Source organism: Cajanus cajan, chromosome 5, assembly GCF_000230855.2.
Source record: "Cajanus cajan strain Asha chromosome 5, NIPB_CcT2T_4, whole genome shotgun sequence".
Classification (NCBI taxonomy): Eukaryota; Viridiplantae; Streptophyta; class Magnoliopsida; order Fabales; family Fabaceae; genus Cajanus; species Cajanus cajan.
The window spans coordinates 31,100-46,392 of record NC_138521.1 but is presented as its reverse complement, the minus strand read 5'-3'; the positions used below and the strand labels follow the sequence as shown (position 1 = coordinate 46,392).

The 15,293-nt window shown below is 35.5% G+C and overlaps 1 protein-coding gene across 2 annotated transcripts; it reads left to right on the top strand.

The window, feature by feature from the left end:
• Positions 1–756: 756 nt before the first annotated feature.
• On the top strand, positions 757–14,881 carry LOC109807847 (histone acetyltransferase HAC1). 2 transcript variants are annotated; one of them, XM_083074656.1, is made up of 18 exons: positions 757–865; positions 957–1,140; positions 1,557–1,813; positions 2,417–2,531; positions 2,720–2,855; positions 3,110–3,583; positions 3,795–5,599; positions 7,043–7,339; positions 7,419–7,697; positions 9,120–9,248; positions 9,320–9,520; positions 9,632–9,774; positions 9,892–10,204; positions 10,387–10,526; positions 12,097–12,175; positions 12,491–12,880; positions 13,973–14,190; positions 14,281–14,881. In XM_083074656.1, the coding sequence occupies exons 3-18, from the start codon at positions 1,617–1,619 to the stop codon at positions 14,393–14,395; spliced, it is 5,031 nt and encodes a 1,676-aa protein (XP_082930782.1). In that variant the 5' UTR covers positions 757–865; positions 957–1,140; positions 1,557–1,616; the 3' UTR covers positions 14,396–14,881. The 2 variants fall into 2 exon arrangements, with proteins under 2 accessions (XP_082930782.1, XP_082930781.1); XM_083074655.1 differs by having other exon boundaries at positions 2,720–3,017.
• The last annotated feature ends 412 nt before the right edge of the window (positions 14,882–15,293 follow it).

The following is a 15,293-nucleotide window of genomic DNA, read 5'->3' as shown; positions in this document are numbered from 1 at the left end:
TGTCTCACTGGAAGTGAGAAAATAATATGAAAAGTGAAAAATAAAATAATTTTCAATGGAAGTAGATTTTTTTTCCAAAATGTGAAAAAGAAAAGGATAGATAAAAAAACAAATATGATATAAATATTATATTTGATCCTTTAATATAAATAAGAGTACCATCATAAGTGGAATAATTTTGTCAAGGTCATTATTGCAATATTAAATGATATTTAGGATAATTATAAAAAATTATGGATAGTGAATTGATCCCTAAATCTTTTTAGGTTTATGTGTGATTTATTGAAACGGTTATGAGTTCTCTACTTTTGTAATTTGATATCGTTCCTAATCGAATTGACTAAAATAATTAGCATATTATGTGATTGAATCTGCTTGTTGTTTTATTAAAGCTTAAAGAGTTTGACTCCAAATCTTATTGATAGAATTGATATTATTTGTTTTTATAATGTTATGTGTCCATTATTTTAATTGATGGAGATATCATTCAATTATAATTTAATTATGATTTGTATAGGATTCATAATCAGCTTTTATTTCCTTAATTTTTTATATATAACATTTATAGGAAAAATAATTTTTCTAATATTTAACATTATTTTTCCCCTTTAAAGTCAGCATATCAAATGACATAAATATATTTTTATTACATATTTTTAAAAAAATTGATCATTTTGTTATTAATTATTATAAAAATTATTTTTTTTTAAAATCATAAATCTATAACCCTGTTTTTTTTAACCAATAAAAATTAACATCCAAATCAACTTTGAATGATATTAAAGAAAAAACAATAAAGCCTTTTTTAAATCCAGATTGAGCCTAAGCTTCCTAACTGAAAATCTGAAATCATTCTAGTTTTGTGGTAGACCAATATCCCTTTCGATTCCGTCTTTCTCATGGTTTCTTCTCTTTTATGATTTATTTATCGATTGTTTTTGTTTCCGTTATTATAGTTCATTCGTGGCAAATTTCCGCACGTGCCTTTGGTAGGAGACGGTGTCACCGACCTTTCTCTTTCTCTACGGCAAAAGCATCGTGAATCCTCGTCGGCGTGGTCGTCGATAACCTGGGGGTTCCTTTCCAATTCTATATTGCTATATCAAATCGTGCTTGGCTCTGTATTGTTCACTGTTTTAGGTTCGTTGTAACCCATCAATCTATTAGGGTTTGTGTTCCTGAACATGTATTTATTGATTCGATTCGGTACTTAGGGTTTTTTGCTGTAGTTATGTTCGATTGAATTTGTATAATATAAATTTAATCTTTCAGCTGTCAATTTCAAGCAGAAGGGGATCCTTAGCGTGATTTTGTAGAACCTTTTTTTTTGGTTGATAGAATTTAGGAAAATTTGAAAACATTGCTTGCATTCAATATCTTTTGCCTTTTCTTCCTTTAATATTTTGTATCTTCCGATAATATTGCTTTCTTCCTTTTTCTTTTCTTACGTGCCCTTCGTGCCACTAATGAAATTGTTGTCTGTTGATATACATTCAAATGGATTTGGACATAATTCGCACTGTCATCAATGTGTCTGGTTTGTACCCTGATTACAGGGAGGAGAGCTAGCAGATGGTGGAATCCTGAAACATTTTTGAGTTATGTGAAAAATAAAGATGAAACTGCAAGCACATATTCCGGGGGAGATGTCAGGACAGGTACCTAATCAAGCAGGGTCTCAATTGTCTGGACTAGCCCAACTGAATGGGAGTGCACTCTCTCATCAGATGCCACCTTTAGGTGGTGTACCCCGTTCAACAATTAATATGGACCCTGAATTGCTCAGAGCTCGCGCCTTTATTCAAGATAAGATGTAAGCTTTTTTTTTTGTTTAACTGCATTCTTTCAAAAAGGGGGGGGGGGGGTTAATTGACTTCATTGATTCTTATTAGGAATTTTGTCTATAGGTATGATAAGAAATGGATCGATATTTTTGTTAAAACTAACTACCAACATGTTAGAGTAAACTCAACCATGAAAGCCAGTATATGATATATAGATAGATTCATATAACGAAATCGATAGTTGGAGCTATCTAAAAAAAGGAAATGAAATGAAAGGCAGTATACTTCCTTTCATGTTTCATTATATGCTTTACGGCTCACTTGTATGACCTAGTTGAATATATTTGCAATTTTCTTGACAACATTGAGTCACACTCATGCTTCTTTATCTTCCACTATATAATTCATGCCTTAACTTTGTATGTATAGCTAGATCATTCTATCAAAGTTGTTGCTAAGGGATCCCTGCAGTGGGTATGCCATTAAGTGAATTAGATTACTGTCTCTATCATGTGCCGATTTCCCTTCCTGCATTGACTTTTTTACTTAAAAATAGTATAATTTTGAGCATAAGATAAATTACAATAGTCTTTTTCATTCTCATCAATAAATATCTTGTGTTTACCTTCCAGCTTTGATATGTTGTTGCAACGACAACAGCAGCCGGTTACAGATTTACAGAGAAAGAAGCTTAAGGATCTTGCAAAACGCTTGGAGGAGGGCATGTTAAAAGCTGCTCTCTCTAAGGTTTTTTCCCTGGGCTCGTAGTTAATTTTCTGTTCCAGTTTCGACTATTTGGAAGGATCTAAATCTTGTTCCTAATTTTAAACACTTTAGATTTCTAAATCTGGAAATTATAACACGGAACCTTCAAACTTCTTCCTTAATGTTAAATACTAATTTTGTGTTAATAATATTTTGGACTTATCTTTTAGGAGGATTACATGAACTTGGATACACTAGAGAGTCGTTTATCGAATTTCCTTCGACGAGCATCTATGAATAATCACAACCAACAATATCCACAGCTTGTTAACTCTTCTCCAATTGGTACAATGATACCAACCCCTGGTATGTCACATGTTCCAAATTCAAGCATGATGGTTGCATCTTCTATGGATGCCTCAATGATTTCTGCCAGCGGGTGTAATAGCATAGCATCAACACCTTTCAATAATGTTAACATGTTACCAGCTGGTAGTTTGCTTGGCAATTCCTTAAATAGATTTGATGGTAATATTAGGTTTTTTAAAATTTTTTCGTTCTTCACGAATCCTTTTGCTTTCCTTTTTCCTGTCCTTCATTGTAGAGTCAATGTGTTTCAGGTTTGTCTAATGGTTATCAGCAGTCTTCTACCAGCTTTTCTGTTGCTTCGGGAGGTAACATATCATCAATGGGGGTGCAGAGAATGGCTAGCCAGATGATTCCCACTCCTGGATTCACAGTCAGCAGTAATCACTCACACATGAATATAGATTCTAATACTAATGGAGGTGCCTTTTCCAGTGCAGAGTCTACTATGGTACCACAGTCACAGCAGAAGCAGCATGTTGGTGGACAAAATAGTCATGTATTGCAGAACTTCAGCAGCCAAATGGGTAGTGGAATGAGATCTGGTTTACTTCAGAAGCCATTTACAAATTCAAATGGTGCAATAAATAGTGGGTCAGGCTTGATTGGAAACAATATACAACTTGCACATGAACCTGGCACTTCTGAGAACTTTGCCTCAACTTATGCCAATTCCCCTAAACACTTGCAGCAGCACTTTGATCAAAATCAGAAACCAGTAGTGCAGGGTAATATTTCTTACTCCTTTTTCTCTATTTTATCAAGGAATGAGGCTAGGCACTTTACCTCCTACCAGAATCTGTTTTAAGTTGCATAACCTTTTTGGTTTTATTGCTGTTTGTTAGATGAGTATAGATGTGTTTGTATGTATGTTTCATGTTCTGCATTTTTCTCTTAGAAATTGACATATCTCAGAAAGGATATCAATTTTATTGTCAGGTGATGGATATGGAATGAATAATGTTGACACTTTTGCTTCTGGAAACTTGTATACATCTGCAACATCCTCTGGGCCCATGATGAACAATCAGAACACTAATTCAGTCAAATTGCCATCAATACCCAAAACTAGCTCATTGATAAGTGGTCACTCAAATTTGCATGGTATGCAGCAGGCTGCTCATATAAAGTCTCAACCAATTAATCAGTTAGAGAAGTTGAATTTCCAGTCTTCATTGACTTCACGAGATGGGCTTATGCATTCTCAACAGCAATATCAGCAAAGGACTCAACAATTGCAACAGCCAGATCAGTATATGCAGCAGCAATTTCAATCTATGCAAAATCAGCAGCCTCAGCATGTAGTCAACAGTGATGCTTTCGGTCAGTCTCAGCTTGCTTCCAATCTAGAAAACCGAGTAAAGTCTGAACCTGGAATTGAACACCATAAAGAAGTGCTCAATTCCCATGTCTCTGATCAGTTCCACATGTCTGAGATGCAGAGTCAGTTCCAGCAGAACTCAACTGAAGATTGCTCAAGGGGCGGTCAACATCTTCCATTCCCATCTGGTCACCGTGATTTATCATCAGCAACACCTCAAAATTCGCAACAAATGTTGCACCCACATCAATTGGTTGCAGAGTCTCAAAATAATTTTAACTGTCTTGGAGTTGGCTCACAATCCAAATCTGTAATTCTAAACCAATGGCCTCAATCACAAGATTGTAACCACACACTTGACAGTATTTCACATGATCAGCATCTCCGCTTGGATTTTCATCAAAGAATATCTGGACAAGATGAAGCTCAATGCAATAATTTGTCATCAGATGGATCTATTATTGGTCGGGCTGTTCTTTCTAGAGGCTCAGCTGAGCAGCTGGACTCAGGAAGTGCTATCAAAAAGGCACACAGGAATCAACAAAGGTGGCTTTTATTTCTACTTCATGCTCGACGGTGTTCTGCCCCTGAAGGACGATGCAAAGAACGATTTTGTTCTATTGCACAGAAGTTATGCAAGCACATAGATGGGTGCACCTTGCGCCATTGTCCATATCCTCGTTGCCATCATACTAGGGTGTTGCTTCATCATTTCATAAACTGCAAGGATCCATGTTGTCCTGTTTGTGTTTTTGTAAGAAAGTATCGACGTGCATTTCAATTCAAGCCTCAGATTCGTCCGGAACCTGAATCAAGCTTGCCAACTGCAGTGAATGGATCCTGTAAACCTTACAATACTGTAGGCACATCACCGAGATTGATCACAAAGCCTCCATTAGTTGTTGAAACTTCCGAGGACTTGCACCCATCTGTAAAACGTATAAAGATTGAGCACAGCTCCCAGTCCATTAATCCTGAAAATGACCATTCTGCTTCATCTTTTACTGCGAATTGTGAATCTCTTGTTTCCAGGGATTCTCAGTCCCAACCCCAAGCCTATCTGAATGCTGAGAAGTCTATTCCAATTAAGTCTGAGCTTACAGAAGTTAAGGCTGAAGCTCCAGTGCATGTAGTACATGAAAAGCTTAGTGAGATGAAAATGGATAACAATAATGCAGATGTTAAAACACCTAGTGCTGAACCTGTCAAATATGATGAACCTTCTAATTTAGCTAGGCCTGAAAATATAAAAGCTGAGAAAGAAACTGGACAAGACAGGCAAGAAAATGTTGGGCAGACATCTGAAAATGCAGCTGGCACCAAGTCTGGTAAGCCAAAAATAAAGGGAGTCTCATTGACCGAATTATTTACTCCAGAGCAAGTCAGGGAGCATATCACTGGTCTCAGGCAATGGGTTGGCCAGGCAAGTCTTTATATTATTGTGCCATCTTTTCATTGAAAAAGTATAATTAAGTTCATTAGTAAACTAATACTATATCTGTAGTGCAAACCTTTTCCACTTACTCTCTATTTAATATGTTTCTTCTTCATAATGGTATGCATATCTGTTCCTATCAAGTCACTGACTTTCTGTTAATAGTTGAAATATGATTTGGACTTCATTAGTATGTGTTAACAGAAATATAATTCTTCAGTGATCCCATGTTTGATTGCACATGCACTTGAACGTCATCTGTAACTGGGGAAGTCACTAGTTCAAAGAATTTTTTAGTTGTACTGTTGTCTAACACTAAATAAACTCTAAAAATTAGACAGAATGAGATTGTGTTTTAGGAATCACAAAAATGGACAACTTTTATGTTTTAATAACTTTTAAAAGGAAAATTCATTAGAATGAGTACAAAAAACATTATAGTATAATTCTTTCCCTCTACAACTCTCAACTCAATTTCATAAAAGGAAGCATGATCTGAAATGTGGAGAGATTGATAACAACTACATACCAAGGAGATACTAGGGACTAGGGATAATTGTTTTCCATATCAATTAAAGGTGAGTCTAGGGGCTAGGAATATTTTTTTGCCTTTATAGATGTAGGCACCTTGCCCTTGTCAAAGAGGCCAAAAATAGCATAGAAAGCATATTTCTTATTTCCCAACAACGTGCCCTATAAAATACTTTAATCTCATGGCTTTCCTTTTTCTGATCAAAGCCTGTGAGAATAGTCAAGAGAAAATACTTAAATCTTTGAGTGCATTTTCCAGATTCGCCAGATGAAGTCCACTCTGAATGTATCAACTGGTCAAATTTTGAATTATGCTTTATTATGCTATTGAAGAACTTAGATTCCTAGTAATCGCTATCACATCCTCTTGAATACCCTTTGATGTCTTTCTGTTTTAAATAGCCTTTTGTATGGTTTACTGATGGTAGATTTTTTATGCATGAGATCTGTCATATATATTCCATTGCTTGAATCTTCTATCAATCTCATATGGTAATTTTTTTGGGAATGTGATTTCTTATAACTTGAGCTAGAATCTTGATACATAATGCATTAAACTTCATAAAATGCTATTTTCATAATATTGTACATACAGTATACAGTTAACCATAAGACTAATTCAATCATTATATTTTTTTAATCTAAATGTTCAGATAAAGTGGTTAATCCAAATACATGTTTATTTGTTACTGTAGACTTCAAAAACATTTCGTATCACCTCACTATTTAACATCCTAGGTTCTGTTATTTTCCTAAACTGGAGGTTTATAAGTATTTTAAGGTTTGGATAAGCATTATATTGTACTAGTTTTTAATTGTTGATGTATTATATTTCACACTATTTCTCTAATTGTTTCTGGTATCCACATGTTGCCACAATGCATCATTTTCATGTGACAGAGCAAGTCAAAAGCAGAGAAGAATCAAGCAATGGAGCATTCAATGAGTGAGAACTCCTGCCAATTGTGTGCTGTAGAGAAGCTTACCTTTGAACCACCACCTATCTATTGCACAACTTGTGGGGTTCGCATTAAACGAAATAACATGTATTATACCACGGGCACTGGTGACACACGACATTATTTTTGTATTCCATGCTATAATGATGCTCGTACAGAGAACATCATTGTTGATGGGACTCCTATTGCAAAGTCAAGATTGGAAAAGAAGAAGAATGATGAGGAAACTGAAGAATGGGTGTGTTATGTGTGCCATAAATTGCATTTTTATTGTTCAGTTAACATTTTGTTTTATTAACTATTTGTTCTCTGTGCAGTGGGTTCAATGTGATAAATGTGAAGCGTGGCAACATCAAATTTGTGCCTTATTTAATGGCAGAAGAAATGATGGTGGACAAGCTGAATATACTTGCCCTAACTGCTATATTCAAGAAGTAGAAAGAGGAGAGCGCAAGCCCTTACCCCAAAGTGCTCTACTTGGAGCCAAGGACTTGCCGAGAACTATTCTTAGTGATCACATAGAGCAGCGGTTATTTAGACGGCTAAAGCAAGAAAAACAAGAAAGGGCAAGGATTCAAGGAAAAAGTTGTGATGAGGTGATTCATGTATTGGTTGGCAGAAATATGTCTGGTTTAAATCTTTATTTCATCATTATTTTTCTTTAGTATGTTTTAGTTCTTTCATCAATATTGTATGATATGTATTTGGAGGTCATGATTAGTGTGAGAACACAAGACCGATCTACAGTTGTTTTTCTTGTAACTGTAGGCTTAAATTGAGGGCTATTATCTTAATTCTTAAGTGTAAAATTGGTGGAATAAGATGATCCCATCGTGTGAAGGAGAAGCCCTTTTTCTTTGTTTGTGGGTGGGGGGAGAGAAGACTCACCTGCATCTTCCGCTTGGAAAAAATCACTTCGACTTGTCTCCACCTCTTCTCTTTTCTTCTGCTAATTCGCTCACTTTTGCATCCATGTTTTGATTCATTGGGGTTAATCTTTTCCGGGTTCTTCTCCATCCAATCTCATCTGGCTCTCTGCATTTGTTCTTTGTTTAAGGCTTCTGGTTCTGCTGTTTTTGAACTGGGTTTTGTTTCTATTTCCTTTGTTTGACTTGTCTGAATGCTGTGCTGTGCTGGATGGTTTGACTTGTTTTGGTGCTTTGTTGTTGAGTTGCTTATTTTCTTTTGGTATTTTAAGTTTTACATATTGTCCAAAAAGTTGTCTTACTACTTTTGGAATTATTAGCTTGTTTTATGTGTTTTATTACCTCTCAGTTTGCATCTTATAAGTTGTTTCATGTATGTGACTTTTTATGTACTTAAGTTTATTTAAATGTTTGCTGTATTTTAAAGGTTATATCTTATTTATTCTATATACATTTATTTATAGGTTTATGTATATAATTTTATAGTCAGATGTACCGATCCATGTTATAATCACACCATTTGCATGATTCCTTACTCTTTTCAATCCTATATTCCTATGAAAGATCTTAATTTTGTCTACCTTAGCTATAAGACTCGTGATGGTATGTGGAAATGAGTTTTGGATAGTAAAATGCCAACAACAGAGTAATGCAACAGAGATAAGAATGTTGAGTTGGATGAGTGGATATAGATATAAGGATTTGGAATAATGCATCAGATAGAAAGTTGGGGGCAGAACCTTAACAGGAAAAATGATAGAATCTTGCCTTGGTGGTTTGAGTATTATTGCGATTTGAGAAGACCTATAGAAACCCCACTAAGGAGAGTAGATCAGATGAAAGACAGCCGTATCCCTAGATGAAAAGGGAGAACATGAAAATAAAATTGGTGAAACCATTAACTGTGGTTTGTTTTCATCATGTAACATTATTGGTCGATCCATGTAGGTGACCTCACCTAGTGGGAAGGACTTGGTTGTTGTTTATTTTTTAGTTATTTATTTTTTTATACTCCTTTGTGTTTTTTAATGTTTCTTTTGCTAGTATCATGGTTTTCTATGGACTACTAATGTCATCCATGGATGTTATTAGATTCCTGGAGCTGAAGCTCTTGTTGTTAGAGTTGTGTCATCTGTTGACAAAAAGTTAGAAGTGAAACCTCGGTTTCTGGAGATTTTTCAGGAAGAAAATTACCCAACAGAATTTCCATATAAATCGAAGGTGATTGATTGACTTTATCAATCTAATTATAATTGAATCGTTATATTAATGCCCTTTGCTATCTATTCCAGGTCATTTTGTTGTTTCAAAAGATAGAAGGTGTGGAAGTTTGCCTATTTGGCATGTATGTTCAAGAGTTTGGATCTGAATGTCAATTTCCTAATCAGCGCCGGGTGTATCTTTCATATTTGGATTCTGTGAAGTATTTTAGGCCTGAGGTTAAAGCAGTGACAGGAGAGGCTCTTCGGACTTTTGTTTACCATGAAATTCTGGTAAATTTGGATGCTTACATTTATTGCTTCGGGACTCTTCCTTGGAGATATTCTAGTTCTGGGTCATTATCTTCCTATAATTTATATTTGATACAAATTATTTCTTTATAGATTGGATATCTTGAATATTGCAAGAAACGTGGTTTTACAAGCTGCTATATATGGGCCTGTCCTCCATTAAAGGGTGAAGATTATATTTTATATTGCCATCCAGAAATTCAGAAAACACCAAAATCAGATAAGCTACGTGAATGGTGAGCCTAATAGCTTCTGTATAGGCAAAAGAGATAAAAGTTGTCTACTTAGTTTTCTTGCTCAATGTCATAGGTTTGTTCATCTCTAACTTTGCATTTCTAAACATGTTTGTTCAGGTATCTATCCATGTTAAGAAAAGCTGCCAAGGAGAATATTGTGGTCGACCTCACCAACTTGTACGATCATTTCTTCATATCTACCGGTGAATGTAGGGCTAAGGTTACTGCAGCAAGACTCCCATATTTTGATGGTGACTACTGGCCTGGTGCTGCAGAGGATTTGATTTATCAGCTTCGTCAAGAGGAAGATGGAAGGAAACAAAATAAGAAGGGAACAACTAAGAAAACTATAACAAAAAGGGCTTTAAAAGCATCTGGTCAGTCAGACCTTTCAGGAAATGCCTCAAAGGACCTGCTCCTTATGCACAAAGTAATTCACTACTTTACATGTATAATACATAGTTTTGTTCTCTTGGTAGATGAGATCCCTTGCTTGTCATTTTCATATTATTTGGGTGTTATATAACTAAATTTTCAAACATATTTTTAATATTTATCTGTTAGGTTCCTTATGTTTAATAATTTCTTATAAAATTCTTGATCTTTCTCCAGCTTGGTGAAACCATTTGCCCGATGAAGGAAGATTTTATTATGGTTCATTTGCAGCATGCATGTACTAGCTGTTGTATTTTAATGGTGTCTGGCAAACGTTGGGTTTGCAACCAGTGCAAGAATTTTCAGATTTGTGATAAGTAAGGACTCTTCAATCTTATCTCCATGTTTTTAGCATCTGATGTGTTTACTGCTATACATAATATCAAAGTTGTGTGTTCTTTGACTAAATATAGTAGTCATGAACTGAAGTCTATGAAGCACAAACAAGTATCCTGATCATGCTGTCCCTTACAACTTTAGTAAATTGCTGTGACCCATGCCCATGGTGTCATATTGATGCCCATGTCATAATCGTGCTTGCTAGACTACAGTACTGATACCCTGAATAGCAAGGTTATCGATAACGGATAACAGTCTATGGTGGTGAGCCAAAAATCCATTATAAACATGGCCGACGGCATGGCGGACCAAAAAAATAATAATATACATATACAAAAAAACTACAAAAAATAAATTACAAGCAGAAAAAAATTAATTAAAAACAACTTATATAAAAAAGCAGAATAAAAGATAGGGAACAAAATATAATTTTCAATGTTTGAACAAAATAGGAACTCAAACCAGACCCAACATGAAGGATATGAAGATCAGATGAAGAGGAATAGAAGAATAAAAGATGAATAATAGGAACTCAAACAGATGAAGAATCATTGGACAAAAGAGGAGGAAGTAGGAAAAAAAAAAAAGAAGGAAAAAAAAAACACTAAAAAAATTACCTGTTTTGAACCTCACTCCAAGGTTCGGCGGAGTGAGGGGCCGCTACAGTTCAGTAGCCGGAGTTGAACAAAGGTTCAAAGAACCCTAGGGCAGCAGCAATGTTCAGGGTTGGGAGCAACAACACTCCGCGATTGGGGCAAGTGTTTTGGATTTTTCTTTAAAATGGGCTGGGCTTGGATCAAAAACTCTAAAATGGGTTTTTTTAAATAAAAAAGCACCATATTCACCATGACCTTTGTAAACCTTTACGGCGCAACGACCATTAGGGGCGCCATGGCGGATATGGCAGATGCCACCATAAAACGCCAAATAATGGATGGTGATACGGCTGGAGACCTTTATGCTATTCCGTTATAATGGGGTTATAACGGTTATTTGATACATTGCTGAATGGTTTATATTCTTCAAGGAGCTTTTAGAATAGTCTTCAGTATGGCCTTCTAAGCATTGCTATCAGTATCGTAGCATTCATGATTTGATACATACGATATGATTCGATTCAAAGAGCTGGAGATGCGAATTGTACTGGGAATTGTTTTTGTTCTTGAATTGGATGATGAATCATAGGGATCACAGATGAATCGGATGAATCACATAATTCTGGCACAAGCAGGTCAATCAGGTCATTGGTTTCCTGGTTGGACTAACCGTTCCAATCTGCTTTTCAAAGCTAGTTCATAAGACTTGAATTTATAAAATAATTTTTACTGCAGATTTGGACAAAATATGAAAACTGGCAGACAGTTGTAGATATTGTCTCAATATCATATTTTTTAGTATCTTGACATCATATCTTATGATCTTATTAATATTTGTTGTTCAGATCCCTTTTCATGATCTTTCTCGTTTGCTTTATCCTTGCTGACTGAACCTCCTCCTAACTTAAGAATCAATTTTGCTAGTCACACATTCTGTCTTGCCTTTTCTTAGGTGTTATGATGCAGAACTAAAGCGTGAAGAGAGAGAAAGACATCCCACTAATCAGAGGGAGAAACATACTCTTTATCCAGTAAGTACCTCTAATTTTGCCATGTAATACGAGTTCTTGTATACAAGTTCGTTTTTTCTTCACTGCTGTCCGAGATTGTTAGGACTTGCCCATTAATCATCAAGTTGTTAGACAATTATGGAGTTCTAAATTGGACTGGTATATTGCATGCCCGGTTTTAATTATTTTACACTCAAAAAATGACATTTCAGTGAAAACTGCTGAGCATTTTTATTTTTGACTTTTCTTAAAACAAAATAAGCTATTCAAATACACACAATCATGCGATAGCTCCAAGTATAAGTGATTTATTTTAATTCACATCATAATGCTCAGGTTGAAATTACTGATGTTCCATCTGATACGAAGGACAGAGATGATATTCTTGAGAGTGAATTCTTTGACACTAGACAAGCATTTCTGAGTCTCTGCCAGGGGAATCATTACCAGTATGATACACTAAGGCGGGCAAAGCATTCCTCAATGATGGTCCTTTATCATCTCCATAATCCAACAGCTCCCGCATTTGTTACAACTTGCAATATATGTTATCTTGACATAGAAACTGGTCAAGGATGGCGCTGTGAAGTTTGCCCTGAGTATGATGTATGCAATGCTTGTTATCAAAAGGGAGGTATTGATCATCCTCATAAGTTGACAAATCATCCATCCATGGTGGATCGTGATGCTCAGAACAAAGAAGCAAGGCAGCTTCGAGTATTGCAGGTGATATAAGATTTTAGTTTTTGCCCCTATGGACTCTCTTATGAGAATGAATCTTCTCATGTAAAATTTTAACATGACAGTCATGTTTAAATATCGTGTCTATCCCTTTTTTGATATCACATTAAATAGGGAGAAAGAGACACAAGATTTGAATATGGCCTGCCTTGTTGTACATGAGAGGATCTGTATCTTTGTCTTACATATTATCGAATGTGCTTATTTCTCAGTTTGTTTATGTTGCATGCCAAATAAAACAGTCATATATTCACATGTAATGAAATTTGAGCATGGATAGGAGTTGCTTAGTTTATTAAGTTGAGTATAATAACAATGAACATATAATAACTGTGCAAGTTAAATTTGAGTTTAAGTGTAAAAGAGAAGCCTTATCTCCTACTAGGTGAGGTTGGCTTCATGGATAGAACGATGTCATTGAGTATAAAATTAACATTATTCTTGGGTTTCATGTTTGATGATTTTCAAAGGCATTGGCAAAAAAGGGATAATGAAATGACATGATAATTCTAATATATTGTACGTTTTAAAAGAATCGAATCCCATGATCTTTCCTTGTACGATGTGTTATTACATGGTAAATAATTGATTACTTTTGGTGTGTGGGGTCACAGTAATAGCTCCACTTGTAATTATTTATTTCTTTATAGTCTGTAAACATAAAAAGTGGGGAGGTGTATGTGCATCTTTGTTAAATTGTAGCTTGTGGATTACTTCTATTACTACCCCCCTCCTTTTTTTTTCTTTTCTTTATACCAAGATTTAAAACTTTTTCGGCTATTGCTATATTATCTTTAGTTACAATTATAATAAATCTCTCCAGTGCTTCCACCCATCAATCTTTCCAGCATTTGTTTCCCTCCCTCGTAATATTTTGTAAAAGCATGGATATTGATTTGACTGTTTCTTGTCTTTTCCACATACGTTTTGGACGGACTGTGTAGTGTATCCAATTTTTTGTTGGCAATTGCTTTGTTACACAGTTACACCACCTTGCTTGGTGGTGTGATATTGCAGCTTTCTGCATACGTATATGATATAGGCTCTGATTCTGATATAAATATTCTGGAATTTCAGCTACGGAAAATGCTTGATCTCCTTGTTCATGCATCCCAATGTCGTTCTGCACATTGCCAATACCCTAATTGTCGCAAGGTGAAGGGGCTTTTCCGTCATGGGATGCACTGCAAAACACGAGCTTCTGGAGGTTGTGTTCTTTGCAAGAAAATGTGGTATTTGCTTCAACTTCATGCTCGTGCTTGCAAAGAATCTGAATGCCACGTACCACGTTGCAGGTTTGTGGACCAGCCATTCCCATTATTCTCGAGTTAACTCTTTTTATTGATTTTGCATGTATTAACACTGTTCATTTGATTTAAAACCAGAGATTTAAAAGAACATTTAAGAAGGTTGCAGCAACAGTCTGATTCACGGCGTAGAGCTGCTGTAATGGAAATGATGAGGCAGAGAGCTGCAGAAGTTGCTAACAATGCTGGATGAGCATTTTGTACTTGTAAATATGTGGCACTTTTAAGAAAGCTCTAGACAGGTATACATTAGTTTCACCAATGCTCCGACAGCAGTGATTGTTTTTGTGAATGGAATACATAGGGTACATGTAGCCTTGCAGGTTCGCTTGTTCATCTCAACAGGATTGTCCCAGAGAAGATCTGAGTTCAGCCATTTAGTGCTGCTGTCCTCTTCTGCAAAGGACTAACCAGGTCCGGCGGGATATTTGGTGGTGTCTGTTTTTGTGGGCGGATTTGGTAATTCTTTCATTTTGTCAAGTTACTTGTTTTATGTCAGGTGCCATCCTTCGGTGGCGGGTGTACTATAGTCCTAAATAGGTCTCAAATTTCTTGCAAATCTTTGTGGGGGAATGAGGGATGGCATCGACTCGATTTTAGTTAACATTTTTAAAGATTCACCGCATTTTGTAGAATCTTTTATTTAAAGATGAAAGTAAATAATTAGAATCTTCGCATAGTTCTGCTTCCACAATGGGATAGTATCTCCTGTCCCTTTCGTGTACTTTTTATATTAATATATTGCCATTCGATTTATTGCTATGAAAGCTATTCTTTAATTATACGTTATGTCGTGAAGAAAGGGGCATTCATGGTTCTGTTTGAATCAATCTGAAGTAGATTTTAGAATATAAATTATTGGTGTTCAAGGAGTAAAATTGTTAAATTGTAATATTTTTTTAGCTGTTTATTAAAATTATATAACAGTTCTGTGCTGACGACAATTTTCTTATTCTTTTTCTCTCTAAGGGACGTTCATTCTCAGGCAGCACATTTTTCTTATTATTTTTCTCTTTAAGGGACATTCGCTCTCACGAATCATATTCTTGAGTGTTACAAATTTTAAGAATAATGATTCTTAGGAATAATTA